Source organism: Apus apus, chromosome 1 (genome assembly GCF_020740795.1).
Source record: "Apus apus isolate bApuApu2 chromosome 1, bApuApu2.pri.cur, whole genome shotgun sequence".
Classification (NCBI taxonomy): domain Eukaryota; kingdom Metazoa; phylum Chordata; class Aves; order Apodiformes; family Apodidae; genus Apus; species Apus apus.
Window position 1 is genome coordinate 72,623,434 of NC_067282.1, and position 26,033 is coordinate 72,649,466.

Sequence of the window (26,033 nt, forward strand, 5' to 3'; positions counted from 1 at the left end):
GGAGGACTGCTAGATTATCTTATGCTCTGAGAGAACTTGAGTTGAAAAGGATGTGCTCTCTGCTCTGCTCTCAAATGTCATCATACAGAAAAAGAGTGAGCCTATAGGATACATGGGCAGGAGCACTTCAGTACATCAGCATATATACAGGGTTAAGTGTTTGTAAGCTCTTTGCCTGAATTTAAATGGTATGTATTTAATTCCCTAGTATGTTACCATCACTTCCACATCAAAGAATCACATTTTGTTTAAACATGTTGCTAAACCAGAAGCCATGAGAAAGAAATCCTCTCCAAATGTACTGGATATTTTAATCTCACAAAACTCAGGCATTGTATATTAAAGAAACCTTGCTCCCAGTTTAACTGGAACATCCTGTAGGACACAGCCAGTTAAATAACCTTACGGACTGAAGTTTAGATGTAGTTTTCCTGCCCCATAAGAGCAACTGTTTCTTTCTCTGAATAAAAACTAAACAGGGTGTGCCTGAGAGCTCTAATGCAGTTCTCATTCTTGGACGAGTGTTAGTACTTGCCAAAATGGGCCCTGAGACCAGCAGAATTTTAAATTTCAGTCATTCCTGAGAGGCAGAGTATTTCAGTGTTTTCCCAGGCACTGCTGGCCATTGTTCTAGGAACTGCAGTAGGTAATTTCTATAAGATCTCCTTCAATCTCCAGAAACTTCTGCCATAGTATCAGATGAGATGTGGGATATTATTTTCAGCATGCATTGGTAATCTTCAGTGACTAAAGACCTAACCAAAAGCAATGCAGGAGCTGCTGCTGGCCTTGAGAGGAGGGAAAAAGTCTTTCCACTTAGGGCCAAAGCCACCAAAGTTTCTCAGTACCTAAGATGCCTGCAGGGCTGGATATCAGGCATCCAAACACAGACTGACAAACATGAAAACCCCTTTTCAGCTGTTATTTAACCTAAATTATCTAGGCCTTCAGGGCTTCAGGTGTCCAGGTGACAAAACGTGAGATGCGTATGGAGGGTTTAGTAATTCAGGCCCTAGCAAGATCCAGCCCCAGCCAAGACCCAGGAGGAAGCTCTTACTATCTTTGTCTTGTTTGATGGACTTGACATAGTTGGTGTTCTCAGAATGTATTTATTGGATCAGTCTCTGCTCAGAATTGGATCACAGGTACTTATTCATGTTGAAATATGGTTAAAAGGACAATGTCTCTCTCTGCTTATTAGACTGGAACTATTTTTACAGGTGCTTAGTGGTTAGAGCCCTCATCCAGAGGTGGAGAGTGTGCAGGTCAATTCCCAGTCCTACCTTGTGAGTTGTCTGTATGCTTCTGTCTTTCATGTTATGCAGTAACACTGTAGACAGCTATTTCCTGGAAGGTGGCAATTCTCAACCACTCCTGAACCTGTGAAGCAGAAAGAGGGAATACTGCTTTAGCTGTATGATGAAAGCAGTCTCACAGAAGAGGTCATTCCTGGTCTTCTTTTCTCAGCCCCAAGCCACTGCCAATGCATTTGGCATATTAATATTTAATGCAAAATTCTTAATACAGTTCTGGGAGCAGCAATATGAATCCAGGGCTCACATGTCCCAAATGAAGTGCTAGAAAATGCAGATGATTGTGCTCCTTCTCCATCTCTGACCCAGAGACTTTGTAAATCTTCTGTGCAAAGTGGAACTGGTTCAAAAGTTATTCGATCCTACTCCTAGACTGCCTCTAGCCTGGTACATGGAGTAGTCCTGCAGTGTGAAAAAGTAAGTTGGAATAATCTAATGAGGACCCTTAACCTCCTGTGTCCTGAGTGAGTGGTCTGGCTCCTAAAAAAGAGAAAGGGGGTTTGCTTTCACTCTTCTGATAGAGGGATGCATCCTTCATTTTTAAAGGAAGTGATAAAGATGCCTATTATCAGAAAAAGCTTTTAGACTGTGAATCCTGAGGGAAGCAGGTACCTATTAACACAGAATAAGAAAGCCACATCCTAGAAACTGGTCACATTGAAGACATATCTGTGCTGGCTTCTCCCATAGACTCAACGTCGATCGCTCCCTTCTCAATATACTAATTGTGAAAACTTCAATTCTGAAACATTTATTCTCACCATGAACTGTGCAAACACTGGTTTTATCATCTCTTGTTTTCTGGATCTGGGCATGCAAATCCTTAATTATAATAGCAGTCTTGCTGTAGCCAGGAGTAGCCTAAGTGAAGCAAGACTGGTAAAGAGATGACGTTCGGTATTGGAGCAACTGTCAGGCCTTTTTCAAGCCTTTTCAAGGCTTCCCTTTTTTTCTTCCATCAATATTTGGATCTAACAAGATATTTTTCTGTCTACAAAACTTGTCTTATTCGTTTATAGCAAAGAATGTATTACCGCCTTTCCTACATTTAAAAATTTGTCCTGTACAGTGCATTTGGGGAATCCTCCATGCCAGGGTTGTTTTCATGCCTTGGAGCAAGCTGTGACTGAGGCAGTATAAGCGAGACTGTTTGATTTCTTAATCTTTTGTGCTTTGTACCCTTAGGCCACCTAGCAGAGGTTCTGGCCTTAGTGGTAACCAGAGACTCCAAAGGGACTACACTGAAATAATTTCATAAACGTATCTCCAGAATCTCAAGCTACCTCCTAACAATACCTTGGGTACTTCCCTGTTGTTTTTTGAAACACACCTTTGTCTGGAGCTCATCTTGCTTTTTAATCAGTCAAGCATCATTTCTGCATCAGCATTTAATATTCTGGGGCTAATGAAGAATGTCTTGGCATCCCTTGTGCCTTTAGCATAAAACTGAGATCCTACACAGGGCTGAGGAGGTTCTCTCACTGTAAACCCGGGTTGTTCTCTTTGCCACAAGTGCCATCACCACAGATTTGGGCTGCTCACAATTCCTCACCTGCCTCCCAGGTGGCTACTGCAGGCTTAGATCACACAGCTCCTCTGGTTGCTTTCTGGGGTTCCCAAAGAAGGCAGCACTTACTGACTTGCAGGCCACATAATTTCCTAAGGCTCTAAGATCCCTTCCTTCTGGATGTCCTTAACCTCTGTCCCAATAAAACCCAAGACCAACTTTCTGAGAAAACCTCTCCACAGCCTCACATGACTCAGTACAGCAGATTTGCTTGCCTTCGATCATTTTATCCCATGCTTTTCCCACTCTGGCAAGTATCTACAAAATGTCTGCCTACTATATATAAAATCTACTTGTAACACTAAGCTGGTAAGTAGTACCTTTGTGTAAAATAATTAATATTTCAGCCATTCAGACTTGGGCCCTGTCACCTTGGGGCATCGGCTGAGCATGGGGATGCAGTCTGAGCTGTTCATAGCATTCAAACCCAGGCTATGGGTGGCAGGCATACATGCACAAATGCTTCAGTTAATCTCTTGCACATCATTCTATCATAATCTAAGTGCCTTGCAGTATCACAAGCAGGTTATTTAATTGTCTGTGTCCTACATGATGTTCCACCTAAACTGGGATAGCTCCAGATTAGCTTTTTTTTTTTTTTAACCTGCACCCCTGTTGCACAGTTGTGAACATCATGAGGCTCTGTGCAGTCCATAGCATTGTCCTTGCTGCTATGTATCTCTAGGGAAAACCTCTGCAGAGCTGGAATCTAGGCTTCATGAAGACATCTTTCCAGATATCTGTCAGCTTTTACGGTTGTGCTATATTAGAAATATCCACAATGTTTAGTGTGACCTGTTTCAACAAATAACATTTCCTCTTTCTGTGTGTGCTAACTTGGAGATCTATTTTCAATCTTCACTTTGTTTTTCTTTCAGCAAGACAAAAGGGTGGCAGAATGGTTTATGAAAATTTGCTCTTCAGCCTGGGCTTTCAAGTTCTGTCTGTCTTTCTGAATAATTGCTTACCTTTTCTTCATGACCTACCATCAAGTATTTTTTTTCCCTTAACACTCTCAGAGACCATTCTCACTAACCTGTTAAAAACCTTCTTATCTGCTGCTAACTCTACTCTTCTACAAAGAGTAGAAGAGTATTAGACCCTGCCCCACTGTGGTCTTCTTATGTAAGTTTTATGTGTTCCACTTAGAGCTTGATCCAGTTTCTCTTTCCGTGCCTACGCACTGTTTCTATCTTGCTCCAAATATTTTAGATCCTCTTCTGATTTAGCCACGTTGGTTTCCAATTTCACATACCACTCAACAACTTTTTTAAGAGAATCACAGGTAATACATTGTGAACTGAGCTATCAGAATCAAACATCTATGATGATCAATACAGTATAAGCAAAGCTAACCTTTAAATGCATCACAAAACTTACCCATGAGCAAGGAACCAAATCCCACTGCATCAGAAGGTACTCAGGCTCATACAAAGGGCACTGCTTCCTCACCCAACTGCAACTGGCCTGGCTGGCTGGTGATTTGACTCAGCTGAAAAGTGAATTCAATAAATATATATGACATTCAGTATAAATGGTGAGTTTCTGTAGGCAAAAAAGACAAAGAATATTTAGCATTTCTGATTTGATTACTTCCAGTACAATGTTTAGGTATCATCCATCATTACTTTTGGTGACATCTTAGAGCAGAGGGAAATACTCTATCATCACTGAAAATTGCTGTGCATTTCTGTTTTGCTTGTTAACTACAAGACTAAGTTGCAAGCGCGTAAAAAAAAATGAAGCCTGTAAAACCTCCTTGGTTTCAGATTTTTCAGAACTTGTTTGGAAAACACTTAAATTAGATCAAACTATTTTTTAATCAATCTAGTTGAAATAAATATTCTTTTGGCTGCTTTCAGGGGAAACTTGAGTTAAAAGCAAATTATAGCTCTCTGATTGCTACTGACTGGAGAAAAAACTTACCCTTTTTCACCCATAGCAACCTACTTCTATATTTTTAATCAGAACTGTTGAGTAGTTTATCCTGGGCAGAGAAAAACGTGTATAGAAACTGATTTAGAATTCATTTCTAATGAAGTTTAATAGGCAATAGATATAGGATGGATTTTTTTTTTCCCTCAGACAGCTTATTTTTGAATTGCATGTGTAAACTGTGATTCAAGCAAAAAGACTCAGGTTTCATCTACCGCTGGAAAGCACAACTGCAGTCATTAAGCTGAGCTTTTATGAGGCCCGCTGAACACTTGCAAGCCAGCTTAAAACAAAACTTAATGGATTATAAAATTGCAAATTTTACTAAGACAGTAGAATCAAAATGAGGTTACAAGAGAAATCAAATTCCATGTAAATAAATTGGCAGTACAGGAAAATGAAGTCATCAGATTACCAAAGAATTATACATACAAATAGTCAAACATATAAGCACAACCTCTTTACTTGGTTATAATGAAAAATCAATTAGAGCATGGTAAACATGGCAGCTCAAATTTCCCATACATTTAATGGAATCAGTCCTTATGTTACCATTCTTATATAACAATTCATTCAGCTATATTTTTATTGTGTCTTCAGATCTTAAATTAACTTGGTGACTTTCAGCAGCAGCATTTCGGGGAAGAACATGCAATTTTGTTTAATCTCATTGGAGAAAGTTCAGTCCTTGCCAACAAAAGTGTTTCCCATCTTATTAATATAAGACCTATTTAAGCAAACAAAAGTGAATCAGATTTGCCAGCCATGAAAACTCAATGGTATTCTAAAAGGACTATTTCCTTCAGGCAAAGGTTTTCTTGAATGTCAGGGCTACACAGCAGCTCAGGGACACTGTGAATAAAACTGACAGTTGTGAGAATTAAATGTGCTTCAAAAGAAGGGGAATTTCAGCTTAAAAAGAGGAAGCTGCTTTTGGACAAAGGGTGCTTGCTGTAAAAAACATATATATATTTGTGATAGGAAAGGGTTGCTTTTCTGTGATCTGGGCTTTTTGCATGTGGTGGAAGACAGGTACTGCTGACAGAGGAAAGAATTAACATCTCTGTCATCAAGACCCATACTGGAATATTTTGCTGTCTCTGAAACAAAAAGCCTAGACAAAGAAATAAGGTACTCCATAGTATTCATAGAATCATAGAACAGATTAAGTTGGAAGGGACCTTGAAGATCCTCTAGTTCCAAACCATCTGCCTAGGCAGGGACACCTCCCACTAGATCAGGTTGCTCAGAGCCCCATCAAGTCTGGCCTTGAACACCTCCAGGGAGGGGGCATCCACAACCTCCCTGGGCAACCTGTTCCAGCATCTCACCACCCTCACAGGAAAGAACTTTTTCCTAATGTCCAACCTGAATCTCCCCTCTTTAAGCTTCAAACCATTGTTTCTTGCCCTCTCACTATACACCCATGTAAAAAGCCCTACCCCAGCTTTCTTGTAGGCCCCCTGCAGATATTGGAAAGTTGCTATAAGGTCACCATGGAGCCTCCTCTCCTCTAGGCTGAACAACCCCAACTTCCTCAGCCTGTCTTCACTGGGGAGGCACTCCAGCCCTCTGATCATCTTCATGGCTCTTCTCGGACAAGCTCAAGGAGTTCTATGTCCTTCTAATGTTGGGGACTCCCGAATTGAACACAGTACTCCAGGTGGGGTCTCACCAGAGCAGAGTAGAGGGGGAGAATCACCTCTCAACCAGCTGGCCATGCTTCTTTTGATGCAGCCCAGGACATGATTGGCTTTCTGGGCTGCAAGTGCACAGTGATGGCTCATGTTAAACTTCTGGTCCACCACTTCCCCCAAGTCCTTCTCCGCTGGGCTGTCCTCAATCCTTACTCCTCTTAACCTGTATTTGTGCATGGGATTGCCTCGACACAGGTGAAGAACCTTGCACTTGGACTTGTCAACTTCATGGAGTTTACGCAAGCCCACTTATCGAGCCTGTCAAGCTCCCTCTGGATGGCCTCCCTTCCCTCCAGCATGTTTACTTCACCACACAATTTGGTGTCATCAGCAAACTTGCTGAGGGTGCACTCGATTCCACTGTCCATGTTGCCAACAAAGATGTTAAATAACACGGGTCCAAGTACCAACCCTTGAGGAACACCAGTCGTCACATGTCTCCATTTGGACACCAAGCCATTGATCACAACTCTTCAGGTGCGACCAGTCAGCCAGTTCCTTATCCAACGAGTGGTCCATCCATCAAATCCATATTGTTCCAGTTTTGAGATCAGAATGTTGTGTGAGACCGTGTTGAAAGCTTTGGACAGATCCAGGTAGATGACATCTGTTGCTTTGCCTTTGTCCACCAAGGCTGTGACCCTATCGTAAAAGCCACCAAATTGGTCAGGCAGGACTTGCCCTTAGTGAAGCTGTGTTGGCTGTCACCAATCATCCCTTTGGTGTTCACATGCCTTAGCAGGGTCTTCAAGAGGATCTGCTCCAAGATCGTGCCAAGCACAGAGGTGAGACTGACTAGCCTTTAGTTCTCTGAGTCTTCTTTTTTTCCTTTCTTGAAAATGGGGGCTATGTTTCACTGTTTCCAGTCAGCAGGAACTTCACCAGACTGCCATGATTTCTCAAATATGACAGACAGTGGCTTTGCAACTTCATCCACCAGTTCTTTCAGGAGTTATGGGTGAATCCCATCAGGTCCCATGAACTTGTTTACCTTTAGGTTCTTTAGATGGTCTCAGAACTCCTCTTCATCTACAGTGGGGGGATCCTCCTCTTCTCAGTCCCTGCCTTTGGTTTCTGTAATGTGGGGGTTGTGACCAGAGTCCTTGCTGGTGAAGACTGAGGCAAAGTAGTCATTGAGTACCTCAGCCTTCCCTACATCTTGGATGACCAGCTCTCTCGTTTCTTTCTGAAGTGGGCCCACATTTTCCCTAGTCTTCCTTCTATCACTGACATAAAAATAGAAACTTTTCTTATTGCCCTTGCCAAATCCAATTCTCTCTGTGATTTCACTTTCCTAACCTGAGCTCTTGCTTCTCTAACTACTTCTCTGTACTTCTCCCAGGGTATCTGGCCTTGCTTCCACCCTCTTTAAAGTTTCTTTTTACACCTAAGTGTGTCCATTTTCTCATTCTGCATGTTGCACCAGCATATGGGAAAATCTGATCCTTTCTTCTCAACTACTGTAATTCTGGTGATTGAAGGCAGGGACCCAAATCCAAAAGACAAAGCCTGTTCCTTTAGCTTTGTAAATCAGTTAATATGCCATGAGAAGTACTAGAAGAAAATAAGTATATGTCTCCAGGGCAATTTCTGCAGAGAAATGAGAGCAGGAGGGCTTGGATCATTTAACTGTACTTCTGAATATGACATCTTCATTTAATAATTGAGATTAATTTTATTGCAAGAAAAAGTAGCCCCTGATCAGTGATCCTCCTGTTGAAGAAACAGTATGAAGTTTGTGTCACATGCCCATCTGGCTTTGAAAATAAAGAACATACCACCTGAGAACCAAACATATAATACATTGTGCTGCTGCTATTCCATGTTAGGTGTGTTTGGGTATATATCAGAAATCAATTAGATATTTCATCCTTTTATATACAGTACATATCTTGCCATCAGAGGTGTCCTGCACACTGCTCTTTGACATTATGCCTGTACTGCATTGTGTGGCTGTGCTGCCATTTCCAGGAAAGTGCCCTGTGCAGATGTAGGAGGATCAGAAAAGGGACAACCTGGTGGTGGTCATTTGAAATTCCTCTTCTGTGCAATGACTCTTGAGGGAACTCCATCATCTGACTGGTCTGTTAGCTGGTATCTCTAAATTGTCGCCTGTGTGGGAACAGAGGTGTGTTCCTTCTCTGTCCCATTGCAAAGTCAAACAGGTTCGTGTGATCTGGGGAGAAGTGTATCCAGCAATTGTTATTTCCCAGCTGACAAGTTTGAGTAAACTCCAGGCAAGAGTGAGAGCTGGGAGAGGAGGACAGACATCACCTGCTGTGGTAGCTGTGATGCAGAAGTGGTTGAACCAATGTGCCAATTCTGTGGCCAGGTATAGCTTAGAGAGATGAAAAATCTGTCAACCTGAGCTCTCCTTTATGTGGAACTCTGAATAAATATCACAGATAATCCCAATTAATGTCTCATTCTGGTTGAGGACGTTCTTCCCCTCTGAATTTCCCCTGCAGTTTCACATGTGTGGGGTACATGTTCTTGTCCTGTGTTTTATGCTATGGGACTGTGCATTGTTAGGCAGTTGCTGTGTTCTCTTTCAGAGATACCCGCCCTTTAATTGTGGATGAAGAATTCTGCTTGCAGAAGCAGTGGAATACTCCATGATCTTTGAACCAAAGGTATTATTTAAATAATTGGTGTTGCTTCATTGCTATTAAGAGAGCAGTTTCTGGATGTTAGAACAAAATTATCCCAGAGTGATAGAAAAAGTTGTATTTCACCTAAAGATTGCAGATATAATAAAAAAGTGTTACCAAAAAAGGGCATAGCAGGAAGGAATACAAAATGCGTTCAGAAATTAGGAAGACAGAGGGTTTTTTTAATGTAATAACGATATAATTAAACAACAAACCCAGAGCATTTAAATGTAAGATGGAGTAAAAGGCTGCTCTAAAAGAAGGAGCAATAGAAAATGTTTATTAGTTGATCAAAACAGTGCCTCTTTCTAATTTGAGAAGCACAGAGGAAACAGGTTGCCTGGGTAATAGTATATTTTTTAAATGTGTCCCTTGTTGGATATTTATGCAGTTGTATGGCTTAGGATTTGGATGGAGGGCCTCCTCCTAGAATTTTCCAACTTAGGTACATTAAGGGTAATTTTCGTAAGTTGTGATTTCCTTGATAACACTTGTTTAAATTGATCTGTGTTTACAACATGGGAGAAGGCTGATTAATGCATTTTCAGCAGAATTTCATTTAGAAGTCTCTAAAATAGCCTTCAGGTCAGCTGTGGAAAGTTTTAGTCGTGGATGTCCTGTCTCCTGGAGACTCACAGCACTGCTCATGGAGCTACTCAGTGTTGCACAGCATGGAAATTTTAGAAAAACTCCTTACAGTAGAAGAGTTAAAATAGTAGGCTACTAGTTCAGTGGCTCGTATTGCCTTAAGTTGATCATAAAACATGAGGAAGGAGAGTCTTCCCATGGAATATACGTCTGTGATGTAAGAAAATAAACTAATTACATGTAAGAATGGAACATTTTGAAAGGAACTGAGGGAAGGAACTGAGTGAAGGAGTCAAAGAGCACAGATTTGACCGTGTCTTTCAAATGCGAATTACATCCAAAAATGAAAGCAAGAAAAAAGAGAGCAAATGAAAACCCAGGCAAGCAAGCATACCAGATACAAAGCTCTTGTTTACTCCAAGACCTTCATTCTTCACTGTGCATATCGGGTTTTCACGTGCTGGTTTTATATGCTGGATTGGGAGGAACAAGAGACAGAAAGCACAAGCCAATCTCAAAATCAGTCGCACAGGGGTTTTTGGCAATTGCCCTCAAAAGTAAAGGAAGTAAAGTTGCCTCTTTTCCCAAACACAGATCTTAGAGTTCTTCAGAGGAGGAATTATCCTCTACTCCATCAAGTGGGAACTGACTTATCACTTTTCTCAGACTGGTTTGGGCCAAAACAAAACAGTCATGATTAAGGCCAGTAAAGTGCATGTGCTCATATGTTTTCCTCTCTTTTCAGTGACTGCACTGCAAAGATAGTAAATAAAGGATGGAGAGTGATTACTGACTGCATACTGACATAATTTCCGTTAATATATTTCTCCATTTTTCATCTCTGACTCATGGGGCCATTTCCAGGAATGGCTGACAAAGCCTTAAATGGCACACGCCTTGCTAGCCTTATTTAGCAACGGTCAATGGTTACCTCTCTGTGGACTGACCTCACATCATTCTGGATGTCAGAGATAATTTTTAAGCCCCAGGTCTTCAAACCACTCCCATCTCATCAGTTATCAATGGCATAATGATAAAGTGCCACTTCCACAGCTGGATGCAGCCAGCATGTGAACAGAAAATCTGCACATCCATACACAGACCTATAATGCTCTGAAGTGAAGCCAAGTGCTCGTGCACTGGGCCATAGCCATGGCCATGAAGAGGGCAGTTTGGTCTGCACTGTTTGCCAGTATCAGGCCATACCCTGAAGCAAAGGCTATCTTTGCCCTCTTGCTTAGTCCCCTTTGACTGCTAAACAATTCTGGGGCGTAACCAGACTTTGGCCTGTGGATATAAAAGAGAATCGAGTACAGAATTTGTATGGAATATACCAAAGAAATCATGGAAGTAGCCAACACACAGACTGTAATTCTTCTTCCTTCCCTCAGTCTTCTGGACACTGGCTCCAAGGATTTGCATTTGCTGGTTAAAGACAACTTGTAACAAAGGGGAAGAGAAGCTTCTTGCAGCACTGAAGTTTTAGTGGCCCAACCCATGATTTAGTCACTCTCTACAAATCAGCTCACCGAATAGAAGCAGCCTGTCACACTCAGTGACCTCCCTCTGCAGGGAATGTTGAGTTTGCCCCTCTGCAGACTCATGGCATCCTTCTTCATGCAGCCATCCCTAGCAGCACACCTTCTCCTGGAATACAGCAGCCAGGAAACCAAGTAGGATCTTTCAGACTTCTCTCCCCACAGCTCCAAATCCAGCCCATAAATAAAGGCAAGGAGTGTTGTCTGGTACTTTTGCCTAGGTTCTATTTCTCTCTCTCCCACTCTTGTTTTCAGTTCCTGTTTTGGTCTTTGCCACTCTGAGGCAGTCATTGCAAAACATGCCTAGCTATAACAGTACACTCTCTCTACTTCAGTTCTGTTTCCAGTTGCTAAATTGGTTTAATTTCTCCTCACCTGCACTGGATCCCACTTGGCAGGAAGCAAAAATTCTTATTCACAGGAGTAAACTATGACTGCTGAGAAGGAATTTTCAGTGGCTTGGCAAAGGCAATTTTATTTAGGCAATCAGTTATGTGATTAATTTCAGTGGGGCCCAGCCTAGGAGGAAAACCTTTTGATAAATTTCACCATGTATTAGGGCAGCTGAAGCAGAAACAGAATTACCTCTGCCTACAACAAAGGATTCTGCACAAGCTCTCCTTCCTCTTCTGCTACAACAGGTGAATCACAAAGGGAATTATCTATATCATCTGAGATATTTAGGCTTGTTTCTCCACTTTCCTAAGAAGAGACAGGATGAACCTGGCCTGGAAAAAATTCCATTCACAGCTCTGTACATTACAGTACATAGACAAAAAGCACATCAGTGGACTGAGGAAAATTCTGTACTGAACAGAAGTAGATGCTCTCACTTCCAGTGACCTGGGTTAAAGAACCAAAGTGTACCAGCTTAAAATAAAACATGACCAAAAACGGGAGACCATTAGGAAGTTCTAGTATCAGTCAGAACAGCAGATGGAAATCTCACTGTGAGAGAGTGTTGTGAGAACTGAAGAGTTTTTACATCTGCTGCATCAAAAAAAGGATTCTCTGGAGCTGTTTAAAGGAGAGTGAAGGACCTTGGCAGGCAGGGGTGGTGTGGAGACTTCTCCCAAATATATGGAAAAGGCACAGGAAATACACAAAGGTGCCACTAAAATGCCATTTGTGTGTTTACCAGGATTATAGTCCCTTATAACTCATGAACCCAAGTAACCACAGAACTGTTTTGCTTTTGAGATGAGTCATAGGGTTTCCCATATAGGGTTTTTTCTTTTTTTCTTAATAGATACCAGTTTTTCTTGACCACAAATTACATGCTGCTTAGTCTCAACTCTTTAAAACATATAGGATTTCTCTCAGTTATCCTTTATTGTCATGAAGGATAAGTTCCTGTTACAAAACTGAAGGTCACACAGTTTCTGGTAGCTGACATCATCATGCTGCTCCCCTCAACTCCTCCTTCTGTGTCACTCTCCTCCCCCTCTACTTTCAATTCCCCCATCTTCTTCCCCACACTGCAAGGGCAAGCATGCTTCCCATTCTGCCTTCCTGCACAACAGGCAATTTGGGTACTCATCCTGTCCTTTGCACCCGAGGGACTCAGTGTTCCTCCCATGGCATACCCTGTCTGCAGTAATCTTGTCCCACATCACCGTCTCTTTAAACCCGAGATCTGTCATGGCATGCTGCTTTGTACTAGAGGCTGTGAAGCACACCGAAGTCCTTGCACCAGGTGAGATTAACTTTCCCGCAAGTCTCTCTCTTTGGTTGAAACTTCTTGTTTTACCACTTCTTTGGGAGTACTGGAAACAATATCTGAGTGTTTTCAGCCTCTGACATATCTCTTTCATTCTGCATTCTTACAGTGTCATGGAGGTCTGCATGTTCTTCCTTTATGCTATGATACTTCTCCCAGGTAAAAGTTGTACTTTTAATTGTAAAAACTGTTTTGATTATTTGTGTCACACTAGGTGATACTTTCTCATCACATTCTCATCCACAAGAAGTTCATTCCTCAGTTGTAATTAATAATTTCCATTGCTCAGTTGAGGGCATATAGCCTTTGTGACATGTATTTAAATTGTGTGCAGGGACTCTATAAAATATATAGTGAGTACTTTCTCTCTTCAACTTTATATCTTTACATTACACTTATTTTATGTTGCTCTTAAATTTTCAATTTAAATCTATCTTTAAAATGTGTGTATACCATAGAGGAGAGCAGTATTAAACCAAAAACTGACAGTTTGATATGGGACAACTGGAGTTTCAAGCAGCCATGGAGATCATTTTGCAGTCTGGTGCTCTGGAGAAGCAGTCAAATCTTTGCACCAGGAGAGAGATTGTAAATCTCCTTTTGAACATAGCAGAGGTCTTTGTATCTTCTGGGACACAGAACTGCATTTCTCATTCCAAGAAAAGCCTGTCCTGCCAGCCCATCACCACCTGTAATAATGCCTACATGCACTGATGGAAATGGGAGGAAAACCAGCCCTTGTATAATTACAGTTCATACTTCCTTTGCGTGAAGGCATAATTGTGTTTATTGACCATTTCTGTTAACAAGATCAGCAACAGAACAGATAAATCTGACATTTAATCTGTCATTAAACTCTAGATTAATTACAGAACAGTTGAATCTGACATTTAATTTGTCATTAAACTTTAGATTAATTCTTCAGTGAGACTCAAAGTGTTCACCTGTGTCTGACCTTCTGGTCATCTATTCCCTGGACACCAACATTTACCACACAGTGTGCATGTTATGGTTTCTTCAAAACTGCAATGCTGTGTTATTTTTTTAGGAGAATGAACTCAACTTTTTAACAAGAAACTGCAACTATCTCCTTTGTGGCAGAATCTCCCTATGCTCAGGATGCTACATACAAGAATTATTTGGAACTTTTGCCTGCATTTAAGTCTTCTAAAATATAGACACTGTGTGGAAGGCCTTCCTTGGAAAGTAAAATATAGGAAGAAAAATAAGAAACAGTTTTATGACCTGAACTCCACAGGACTGTGTCTGTTGGAAGAACTATGTGTCCTGTCATACGTAGTGGGAGAATTTGTGTCTAAATGCTGGCATTTTTATTGCTACTGCTGTTAAGTATTGGCTCTGTGAGTGCAAATACTTGGTGTTCTTTTGTAGCTGACGGAAATCTCAATTTCTTCTCTCTCTTTGTCTAAGGTATTGGTGCCAGTATGTATCAGGTGGAGTCATTTCTCAATCACACTGCATATCTATCCTGCTCATTTCCAAACTCTCAGAAAACTGACATAAAGGATCTAAGAGTTTTTTGGCAAAAAGGCATTGAAGTGGTGCATGAAGTCTATTACGGCCAAGAAAAACATGATAACCTTAGTCCTAAATATAAAAATCGCACCAAGATGGATATGGACAAATGGACCTTGCAATTGTTAAATGCAGAAATTGTGGATGAGGGACTGTATAAATGTATTATACAGCATAGACATAAAGGATCACCAAAGGTCATACACACATCTGAGTGCTTCCTGCACATAATTGGTAAGTTATCTCCTCTAATAGTCTTCTAGTCTGGGGTTCTTGGGGGGCTTCTCTCTCTCTTTGTTCAGTCCAGAAATGTGTGGTACTGAAGTTGTACCTGCACTGGAGCAGAATTTCTGAAGATGGATAAAAGCATTCTCAACAGAAAATGCTCAGCTCTGAATGAAAAGTACTCAGGTGAAAGCAATCAGAAGTAGAAAATTAGGCAATAATTTTCTCAATATTGCATCATTCCTGATTCCCACCTTGTGATACTTTATAGTGAAAACCATTCAGCCTTCTTCCTCTTGCCTCTTGCAAGTTTTATGACTTTTAGGACTCCGGAAAATACACTTCTTTACTTGCATCTGATGCACTACCTTCTATTAAAAGTAGCAGTAATTTTCATAGTTGTTGGTAAATTAGAATTGAAACATAAGAAGATTTCTGCAAACACCCAGCTATTTTTTGATCATATAAATCTTGGGGAAAATAAATAAAAGAGCAGCTTATATGTGGAGGAGTAGAAATCCACATCTTCAGTTAAAGGAAGACTGAAAATATCTCTGAAGAAAAGATGCATGCGTTGATGAAATTCAACTTGGTTTCTTGCATGTTATCAGAGGAAAAGGCAGCAAATTTTTTGACAGAGGAATGGAAATGAGGAAGCATTCTCTTCTTAATATTTGTAGTAATTCCTAATTTACTTTTGAAATGTTTTTCCATTATAAACTATTCTACAAGTAACTTTTGTTTGTATGTCTGGGTTCTCTCTTCCACTATGATAGGGCTAGTCATTAATAATAATGGTGTTTTCAGGCTTCAGCATACTGCTTCAAAAGAGAACAGACCATGTGTAACAGCAGCCAGAAACAGAGTACCAGGACATCTGAGCCTGTTTAGCTTTGTGCTACCAGCGAGTGTTCCCTTCGTCCATAGATAGAAAACCTAGATTGTTAACTTCAGTTCTCCCAGAATGTACTCAACAAGTATTTTCAGCAAAGATTCAGAACTCAGAAAGTCAGTATCAAGGCCTCCAATTTAAGAGATGCTTACCATCAACCATTCAGTTAATTTCAAGCAATTAAACCTGCTTAGCCAACATCTGAGCAACATGCTATAGAAGTCTCATACTAAACCTCTCCAAGACCTTTTAAGGCTTAACATAGGAAGACTGTTATGAACTATTTGCTGATGTGTTCCTTTCAAATTACTTTCTGTTCAATAAGCTCCCAAAGGAAGGAGCAGCAGAAAGTAATTTTTTTTTTTAAGCCTGAAAATTATTTGGAATAAAAATGTAAATGCTGAAATGGCCTTGTGCTTGCCTACTCTTTCTTAATTAGAATATCATATAATATGTGGAGGGTCTTCTGTAGTATGGCATGTCACACTTAAAATGGACATAAGAAAGACTGAGTGCTGTACAAGAATGATAGAACAGTCATATAAAGCTATCTATCTAGATCACTCAGTGACTAAGCCCATCCAGAAATACTGAAGTATCTTGTGTACCACTAGGGTGATACATATAACAGTGAACACAGATCGTTCCCCAGAAAGAAGGAAAGGCTTCACAACAGAAAGCTTTGGCTCTTAAAACAGACAAGGTAGGGACCACAGTTACAAGCAGCTTAACTGGAAATTCTGCTGCTATAGCATGTCTCTAGTAGTTCCTTTGGATGGATCAATAAGGGAAGTGAGTGAAACTAGGGAAGCTATTTCAAAATACGTGATAGTCAAAGTGTTGGGAGTGAAACTGTTGTCAGAACAGAGGCTAACAGTTTGTGTACTCATTTCAGAAGCACGAAGAAAAGTTCTACTTGAGTTATCTGAAGGCTGGGAAAAATACATTCCAACTGGAGACATTAAAAGATCGATCAGATTACCTTATAACACAGAAGTCTTATTTTCAGAGTGTGGGAACCTGAAATACACATAAAATACTGGGTTTGTTTGTTTTTTTAATGAATTCATTATTAATTGATCAAATATGTAAGTTTTATTAATAATTCATTGAAGATATAAAAACAGTCAGTGTCTGGAAGCAACTGAGGAGAAGGCACATTGTCACTTTAGAAAACAGAACCAAAACAGGTAGGGTGACTAAGCCATTGAGAGATATATTAAAGGCTTAATAGATATGCTGTCTCTTAAAATATTTAAATCTAAGCCCATAGCCTTTTTGGAAGACATGTTATCTTTAAATACAAAAGACTCCCTGAAACATGCTTTTCTGTTAACAATCCAAAGCTCACATATGCGTAGCCCACACTGTGCATGCAACCAACATCACTTTTCAGTAAACTGAGGTTCCAGAAGCCATAAAAGTGCATTGATCAGGGTATATTCCACTATTTCCACTTGCTTATTGTCAATAGATTGAAACTTTTAAATCACTTGGATGATTTAGCAAGTTTCACAGCCATGGATTGCATTCCTGCCTATAAAATGCAAAGGAGAGAATACTCCAGACCAGAAGCTGGAGTGAACAGTCAGCTAAGCAAGTCAAACCTTGAAGAGAAAGAGGAAGCTTGAACTCTCCTCAGACACAACTTAAATAATTTTGAGGTGTAAAAAAGGTGGGGCTTTTTCCATTTTGAATTCACAGCCATAGACTCTCTTGGGGATTTAAGTGACTAAGCTAAATTCTACTCACTGTGTGTGTAGAGCAAATAAAAGCAACATCGTATTTCTTAATCCATCCATATTAAGAATTCACTGGGGCAAGAGTTAGAGCCTGGATCCAACACACTGAGTGTGTGTGCAGTAGAGTCAAACCACCCTAGGCTCCCATTTTTCTAACAATCCTTTTACCCTTCAATATTGTCCATATTGTCTCTAGCCCTATTGGCACTAAAATAAATAAGTCATTTCAATGAGTCTGTTTCTTGGGTTTTGCTGTTTGCTTTGTTAACTTGTTGTATGCCAACATGCAGTCAGTATTATGTCCACATTCTCTCCTTCTCTTTTTCCATTATAGTCTACTATTTCTACTATGACCTTTTAACCAAACAAATCCTGGTTGAGAACATTTGGGAGATCACTGGTTAAAAGCTTCAATTTACCATTCATTTTTTATGTTTAAATACTTCTTTCTAATCCTGTTTCACTAATTATTCCTTGCCTGAGTAACCTGATTTTTTAAAGAAACAAGTATGTTTTTCATTGATTGGGATGAGTATCTAATGACACAAAGTAAAAGACATTGTGCTGTAATCACTTCCACATAAAAAGGTGTGCTGAGGGAAGCCTACCATCAAGTTGAGTTACTTACTTTATATGCTGTAAAAATAATTACTCATAATACTGACAGACACCAAGGATATTTCTACCTGTGACAGCAGTGGACCTCGAACTTACCCTATCTGAAGTCCCTCCGATTATTTCTTTCTCTGCATTTCACAGTTAGAAATTTACCTAATCAGCAGGTCAAGAGTAGGCAGCACTGTGTCGCATTCCCATTCTGTGCTTAAGCACTGACCTGCAAGCAGGCTAGGTTTGATTATTCTGAGGTGTTAATGGATCTAAAGGAGGTGGGAGAGACACATTATCTGGCTGATCAGACTTACATTCTTGAATCACCCCAAGGACAAGTAGCACCAATTCTACATGTACACCAAAAACAACAAACCTTTCTTGGGACTCCCAATGTTTTCCTGAGAAGATTGTTTAGACTTGCTTCTGCCCAAAAATCTAAAATAAATAGCAGAAACTGTCACAAGATGTGGGATGCCTGACTCATGGTGCTTTCTCTTTGGTCTATTTCAGCCAACTATAGTCAACCTGAGATAACACAGCTGCACACTGGCGAACTAAAGCCCAATGAACACTTGAATCTTTCCTGTTCCTCCAGTGGAGGTTATCCAGAGCCCAAGGAGATGACGTGGCTAATTTCACATGAGAACACAACAGACAGGCTTACACGTCACATGGATGTCTTGCAGGATGCTGTGACAAAGCTGTACAATGTTACTAGCAAGCTGGATATCCCAGTTCGTATGAACACTCTCACTAATATTAGCTGCTTGCTTCACCTTGGAGATCAGCTGGGGAGCCTTGTCTCAGTGCCACTAGGCATAGGTGAGTCTCCATTTGCCTATTCCATTATTTGTACAGGAAGGAGCATGGCATATTGCAGTAGAGTTGATCACAGATAGCAGCATAGTCAAGGTAGGGAATAAACCCTAAGCAGTAGTAGAAGTTGTTTACAAGGGTTGTACCTTCTCCATCCTGTTCACCAACAGCCATGGCCATCAAATTTCCTCTCCTTTCCATATGGGAAGTCTTGTTGCAGCAAGGAGAGGGCACAGAAAAGGAAGGCTATTGCTACACAATCCAGAACACAGCCCTGTTCATCCCCTCCCTAAATGCTGCTGCAGTAGCAAATCAACCTGGATGTCTGGATTAGGCAGCAATCACTCTCTGGAGGTGACATTTAGCTGTTAAGAGAGGTTGTCACTTCACAGAATTAGAGAACTGTTGAGGTTGGAAGAGGGATCTAGAGATCATATAGTTCAACCAGTCCACTTAAAGCAAGGTCAACAAGGGAGTGCAGGGCCTTATCCAGTTGAGTTTTAATCATCTCCCAGGACAGAGACTTCCCAACCCTTCTCAGCAAACTGTTCCAGTATTTGACAACCCTGACTGTAAAAAAACTGGGGGGCGGGGGGGTTGCTCTGTTTTGTTTTCCTGATGTTTAAGTGCTTGAGCTGCTATTCTTAATCATTCCCTAGAGACAGGCAGAAGAGTGCCTTGGACCAGATTTGGCTCACAAACTGCTAGATAGCCTGTGCTGAGTTAAGTGTAAAGGCCATGAAATTTTGACTAGTCTTAGAAGCATTCTGGGTGGTTTTCATAACATTTTGCAGAATGAAACACACATTCCAAAATTACTATTTGGGGGTTATTTTTTTTCTCCCTGCGACTGTGTCTTTTTTCAGAAACCTCTTGCAAGAAGAACCTGGGGACCTAAGTTCCAATAAGACTTTACTGCTAGATTGTCTCAGGGCTCCACATGACTAATCCTTTCTTTAAACTAGAGCTGTATTTTACATATCACCTAGAACAAGAAAAAAATCCTTTGATGTATTTTTGGTCATAAGCTATGGCACAAGCACATCTAAGTAAAGACAATTCCCACTTTGGTCATAAGTTCATATGGCTTGCACATATCTCCTTTAGACAATGTTAAAGGTGGAGAGCTGTGCTTCAACTGACATGAATAGCCAGGATGGAACGGTAATATTGCAGAAAAGTCACCCAGGGTAGTACAGGCATGCACCTTACTACTGCAGATGAAAAAGCTTGCCACTCATTCTGAAAAAAGTTCCACTGCGCTGTTCTCTTCATAGAAATTTAGCTAAAGGATTAATTCATCAATGCTAGATATGGCAAACTGCCTCCCATGTCCTTACATTCTAGGATTTTAAAATAATATTAAATTACAATACAAAAGTCTTCCGAGGTTTGCACAGCCTTACACGTTGCTCATGAGTGTTAACATGGCTATATTAGCTATAGTGCATATTCTCTCATATACTTGCCTCCTCTTCCCCACTCATTTCTGGTGGGTAAGAAACCTGGAACACCACATGAACAAAAGCTTTGTTTGGTGATACCTGAAGCTCTATCAGTTGGTAATCCTAGCAACCAAAACCTCAAAAAATAACCAGAAACAGAGGGAAACTCCTTTGCATTCCCAGCTACTTGCACATCCCTTAGGGCATTTCATTAGGCTTTGACCATCATTTACAATAGATACCACATAGGAGCATATCCCTGGTTCTTAAAACATGGATATAGCACACAGTGGCAGTAGTACAGTAGCAGCCTTATAGGCTCTTGCGTTAATCCAGTTGCCAATCTCTTCCATGTTACTCAAACTTCAGAAAGAATACTTTGACTTACTGTTGTTGAAGTGGCTGTTAAGATTGGTAGTTGCACTAGTTATTGGAAATGGAAATAATCTAGATAGTGATTTATTGATGCTATTAAAGCACTGTAAAAGCAAAGGATGCTGAGGGCCTTTCCCTAAACTTCTAATTCACGTAACTTTGAGATAGATTGTTTAAGCTAATTGTCACCAAATTAAATCTTTGTTGTGTTTATCTCCTCTGTTTTTTTATTCAGAGATAAAGGTGAAAGAAATGGAGCAAGTGAAGATAAATTTCTTTGGCCCACTTATAGCTGTGATTATACTGATCACATTTATTCCAGGTTTTGTGATACTGAAGAAGAACAGAAATATCTCCTATAAGGGTAAGTTATACTTCTCAGCTTCAGCTCTACTGTGTCTCAACTCTCAAGTCAAGGCTTTGGTCTTTAATCATCCCTTTACCTACATTCAAGCTGCTGGCAGAAAGTTAGGTTTCATGCTGGACTTCAGCTAAACCTCCTTGGACAATTTAGTTCCTGCAACAACTTAGTCCATCCAGCAGAAAATCAAAACATCTTTCTCCTGTCTTATCCTGGTATCTACTTCTCCCTCTTTGTGCTCTGTGAGACTGCCTGGCACCAGCTTACCATTTTTCCCCTGCAGTTTTATCTGTCTGTGGATCACATATTAATCTATTTTAGGTGTCAGTCTAGCAGTCTAGAAGCCATCCAGCTTGAAACTGAGGCCATCAGCCAGACCACTGACTGGGAACCATCTCTGCACATAACAAGGCCTGAGGTCTCATATTTTTAGATGGTCTGCCAGAACAGGAATCCTCCCAGGATCCTCCCTTCAGAACAACACGCAACATTCCTGTCTGATGACTGAAATCCACTGTCCAGTGTCCTTTGCTTTTATGGTAGTAAATATGATGCTCTGCCTGTCTGTATCACTATGTTTTTACTGTATCTTTACACACTGTCACATTGTAAAATCCTGAGAGTAAAGGAAGAAAGCAGAGCTGCATGTGTTACAGAAGGGAGTGTCTCAGAAATAGAAGGAGTTAGGCCACAATCTGAGAATCATAACCATCACTGGAAGCATGATAAAAGGCAGCCTATTAATCATGAGCCATAAACGCTTTTGGCAGTGCCAGTGTGGCTTTGTACCCATAACTTTCTTGTAACACTCCACAGCAGAAAGAGGAATTTGAGGACACTTCCCCACGTTAAGAGGGAAGCCATGCAATTCCTATCAGGCATTTGAAACTTGAAATCAGTTGAAGGAAATACTTGCTTTAAAGATAGTTTATTGTTATCTTATTTACTTTTTTACTACCATCAAAGCTTAATAAGCCCAGACAGTTATTACCTCCACATGTTGTGCCTCTGTATTCTTACTGGATGCTGTACTAGTTGCTCAGGTGGATGCAGGGATAGAGAACGAAAGCATGAGGTATCACTCATGTGTATACATCTAAATATGCAAGATTGAGCTAAGCAGATAATGAAAAAATACTATTTAAGTAGGTCATGTTCCAATTTGGTTGACTGCCTTTCTCAATTTTGCTTCAAACCCTGAAGACAGAGTAATCCATACACCACGGTATGCTCAGTTACAGGAAGTGGTTTTCATCCAAAATATGCTAGTTCTCCAAACTTGAATGATCTCTGCACTTTATATTCTTCAACAGCATTGACATCTCTCAGGAGGAAGACTGCAACAGAACTGAGAACAAATTCTGCTGAGGTCTTAACTGTGTTTGTTGGTCTGACATTTTCAGCAAGAGCAAGGTCATTAGCATCATATTCTCAATACAAATTTCAGCTCAGAACTGCAGTCTGGGGACATAAATTCTTCACAGTAAAAATACCTTTTTCTGTTAAATGAAGATGATTTGCTAGATTGCACCTCAGTTTTCAAGTGTGTGAGAGAATGTACATGTCCTTTGAGTTAGCTAAACCATTTAGGAGTCAGTTTATTAAGCTATTACATTAACATTCCAAATATTTTCATTCAGATTAATATCATTCACATTTTATTAAAAGCTAAAGGTTTTATTTTTATGTAAAATTTTGTATTTGCTATCAAACTTATTTAAAGACCTATTAAAATATGTCTTTTTCTGTATTGCTGTTTTATTCTTCTGCCATTAAAGCAGTATATTGGGGAATACCCACTTTTGGTGTTCTCAGGGAGGAAACACTCCCAGAATTATTTCTTGAAATAAATTAATAAAAAAGGTATTGTTGCAATTACTAGAATAGCACAACTGAAGTTTTCATATGTTAATTCATTCATGGAGATAGATATATGGGCACAACTCTCTGTATGCATACCTCCTTGATTTATTGACCTACACACCTCAAAGATTAGATACAAAACTTCACTCTGAAAATTTGGCCTGTTGATTCTATGCTGCAGGTTGTCAAATGTATCTCCAGTGGGTCACACAATCTTGATTAACATTTGGTTCCTTAAATAAAGCATGTGTTAAACTATGAGTTCTACTAAATCAATTAGATACTCACTAGAGTTGTGTTGTCTCTCTTGCTTTTTTTAACACATGCTGTAATTCAAGGGGTTTTTTTTCATTCTTTTCCCTTCCTACTCATATCACCCACCTCAAATCCTCACTAATATTGTGGTTGTCAGAACAACAGCTAAACCCTACTTTATTTAAATCCAGACAAGCTTTTGTCTTCCATATGACTGGATTCATGCATGTACACATACGCTCTTGAACTCAAGTCTTGGAACTCTCTTACTAATCCCTAAATCCTAATGTGCTGCTTATGTGGTCAAGTTTATGAACAGAGGAAAGAAACTTTTACCAACCTTTCATGTTTGTCCCTAGAAGAAAAACAATAGCCAGTTCCTCCACAATGGATAAGGTACCTGGAGATCTATGCTAGGACTCAAGAGTCCTCCTCTAGAATATTCACTTAGCCAAAAAAACCACCAACATTCCTAGCACAGTTTTTGCAGTATGTCTCAATACCTGTGGTGGGGCTTTTCACCCCAGTACACTACTATTACTATCAGTAGCTGTTACTAGTGGAAAAAGTCACATGGTGGGTTAGGTTTACCTTTTCACAACTCCCTTCCATCCTTAATTTGTTCCTAATTAGTGAAGTTGTTTATTTTCCCTCCTTGCCATCCCTCTACTTTAGGCTGCCAACCTCCTTCTATTACCTGATCAATTTATCTACCTAGTCTTGCTCTTAAAAACAACACTAATTGTCTCCTGCATCCAAAGAGAACTAAGGGGAAAAAAGCATATGAGCTTCAGGGAAAATCTTAGCTTGTCTCTCTACCTGTTCAAACGCACTAATTTGCTGCACTAGCAGATGTCATTAATACAGTAGCAAGGCATAAGAAAAGCATAGCTGATGTGCTGGCATTTTTGTCCTCCATACAAATACGTTCAGATTTCCAGGCTCTCTCCTCACCTACTGTGTAGTTTTTACTTTGACAGCATGCTTTCAGTCATGTAGTGACTTTATAAACATGGCAAGCAAACAAATGAGCATCCGTGTACTGCATACCACAGCATATAACAGCTTAACTTAAAACCCATCGCTTTACTTTTAGGTGTAACATTAAGAATTTCAGAGAATGCTAAAAAAGATATGGAAATGGTGTATTAAACCAGCATCCAATGCCCTTAGATAAAATCCTGTCATCAGACTTCAGTTGTGATAGATTGATTTGGGTTTGCTAATTAACCAGCACTGTATCACAGAACAGTTGAGGTTCAAACGGACGTAGGAACATGTGTCCAGTTCAACCCCCCTGCTCAGAGTCCTTTGGAGCAAGGTGTCCAGGTCCATGTCCAGACAGCTTCTGAATTGTCTCCAAAGAGAGAGACTCTGTGACCTATGTGAGCAACCTGCTCCAGGGCTCAGTCACCCTTCACAGTAAAAAAGGGTTTTCTTGTGTTCAGAGGGAACCTCCTATATTTCAGTTTGCGCCTACTGCCTCTTGTCCTGTCACTGGGCATCACTGAAAAGAGCCTGACCCAGTCTTTTTCGAACCCTCCCTTCAGGCATTCATACACACTAATGAGATCTCCCTGAGGCTTCTCTTTTTCCAGGCTGAACAGTCCCAGTTCACTCAGCCTATACTCAAATGAGAGATGCTCCAGTCCCTTCCTCATCTTTGTGGCCCTTTGCTGGACTCTCTCCAGTATGTTCACGTCTCTCTTGTACTGGGGAACCCAGAACTGGACACAGATTCCAGGTGGGGCCACTGAGTAGAGGGGAAGGACCACCTCTCTCAGCCTGTGGCAATGCTTCCTTCCTTGCTACAAGCCAGACACTGTTGGCCTTCTTTGCCACGAGGGCGCACTGCTGCCTCATCTTCAACTTGTCCACTAGGCCATCCATGTCCTTTCCTGCAAAGCTGCCTTCCAGACAGTTTGCCCCAGCCTGTACTGGTACAAGGGGGGGTTATTTCTCCCAAGGTGCAGGACTTCGAATTTCCCTTTGTTGAGGGTCCTCTCAGCCCATTTCCCCAGCTTCTTGAGATCCCTCTGGATGGTAGCACAACCCTCTAGTGTGCCATTCCTCCCAGATTTTTTATCACCTTTCAACCTCCTGATGGTATACTCACTCCCATCATCCAGGTCATTAGTGAGGAGGAAAATCAGTTTTCCTGTGGATTTTTTAATGTCAGCCAGTGTTACTGCAACAAGCTATACTTTCCTATGGTTAACTGGTGAGAGGACAAGGAAGTGTTGCATTTCCAGATTATTCCACAGTCACTTCTGAGGGGACTGCTGTTAACAAATCATCTCATGGAAAATACCCCTTAGTGAACTTTTTCTCTTTAGGTGAATCATTTGCCACTGGCGGTTACATTTGACCACAGAAATATGGCAATTTTATTAAAGAAATATAGCTTTTGTGTGAATGACCTCTAAGTTTTGGGTTCAAATTCTCTTTCTCTCTCCAAACTCAGAAATAAAAAAGAAGTTATAAAAACTGGCTGAGGCTCTAGAAAGCAAGTTTATCATGTGAAGTTTATGGAGTTCAACCTATGCAGATGATTAAGAAAATGGAGAAAGAACGTAATTAATGTGTCTAGCATTCCAACACTTGGAACAACTGGCTAGATAAGGAAAATTGGAGAGATCCTTCCTACTGAGTGTCTGTTGTACTGGGGAGCCAGGAACTGGACATAATACTTCAAGAGTGGTCTCACCGGTGCTGAGTAGAGGCAAAGGATCACATCCCTTGACTTGCTGGCAAACCTCCTCCTTATGCAGCCCAGGATACCATTAGCAGGTTTCTAGAGTATGTCTGAAGGAGCCAGCATATAATAAAGGTTTGTACTGTGGAATAGAAAGGGACTGATTTAAAAAAATATTAGAGGGACAAAAATCATGACAACTAGCAA

The 26,033-nt window shown here is 40.5% G+C and overlaps 1 protein-coding gene across 2 annotated transcripts in view; it reads left to right on the plus strand.

The window, feature by feature from the left end:
* Nucleotides 1-13,122: 13,122 nt before the first annotated feature.
* Nucleotides 13,123-26,033, plus strand: part of CD86 (CD86 molecule) — a 175,406-nt gene continuing 162,495 nt past the window's right edge. The window contains exons 1-5 of one of the 2 annotated variants that reach the window (XR_007889802.1): nt 13,123-13,168; nt 14,441-14,779; nt 18,527-18,838; nt 20,888-21,016; nt 21,335-21,598. Coding sequence is in view for 1 of the 2 variants with exons in the window: in XM_051622469.1 (XP_051478429.1) it covers nt 13,123-13,168; nt 14,441-14,779; nt 18,527-18,838; nt 20,888-21,016; nt 21,335-21,354 (846 nt within the window). In the remaining variant the exon portion in view is untranslated. Of the gene's footprint in view, nt 13,169-14,440; nt 14,780-18,526; nt 18,839-20,887; nt 21,017-21,334; nt 22,713-26,033 lie in introns of those variants that run through there. The other variant, XM_051622469.1, reaches the window with a different exon arrangement.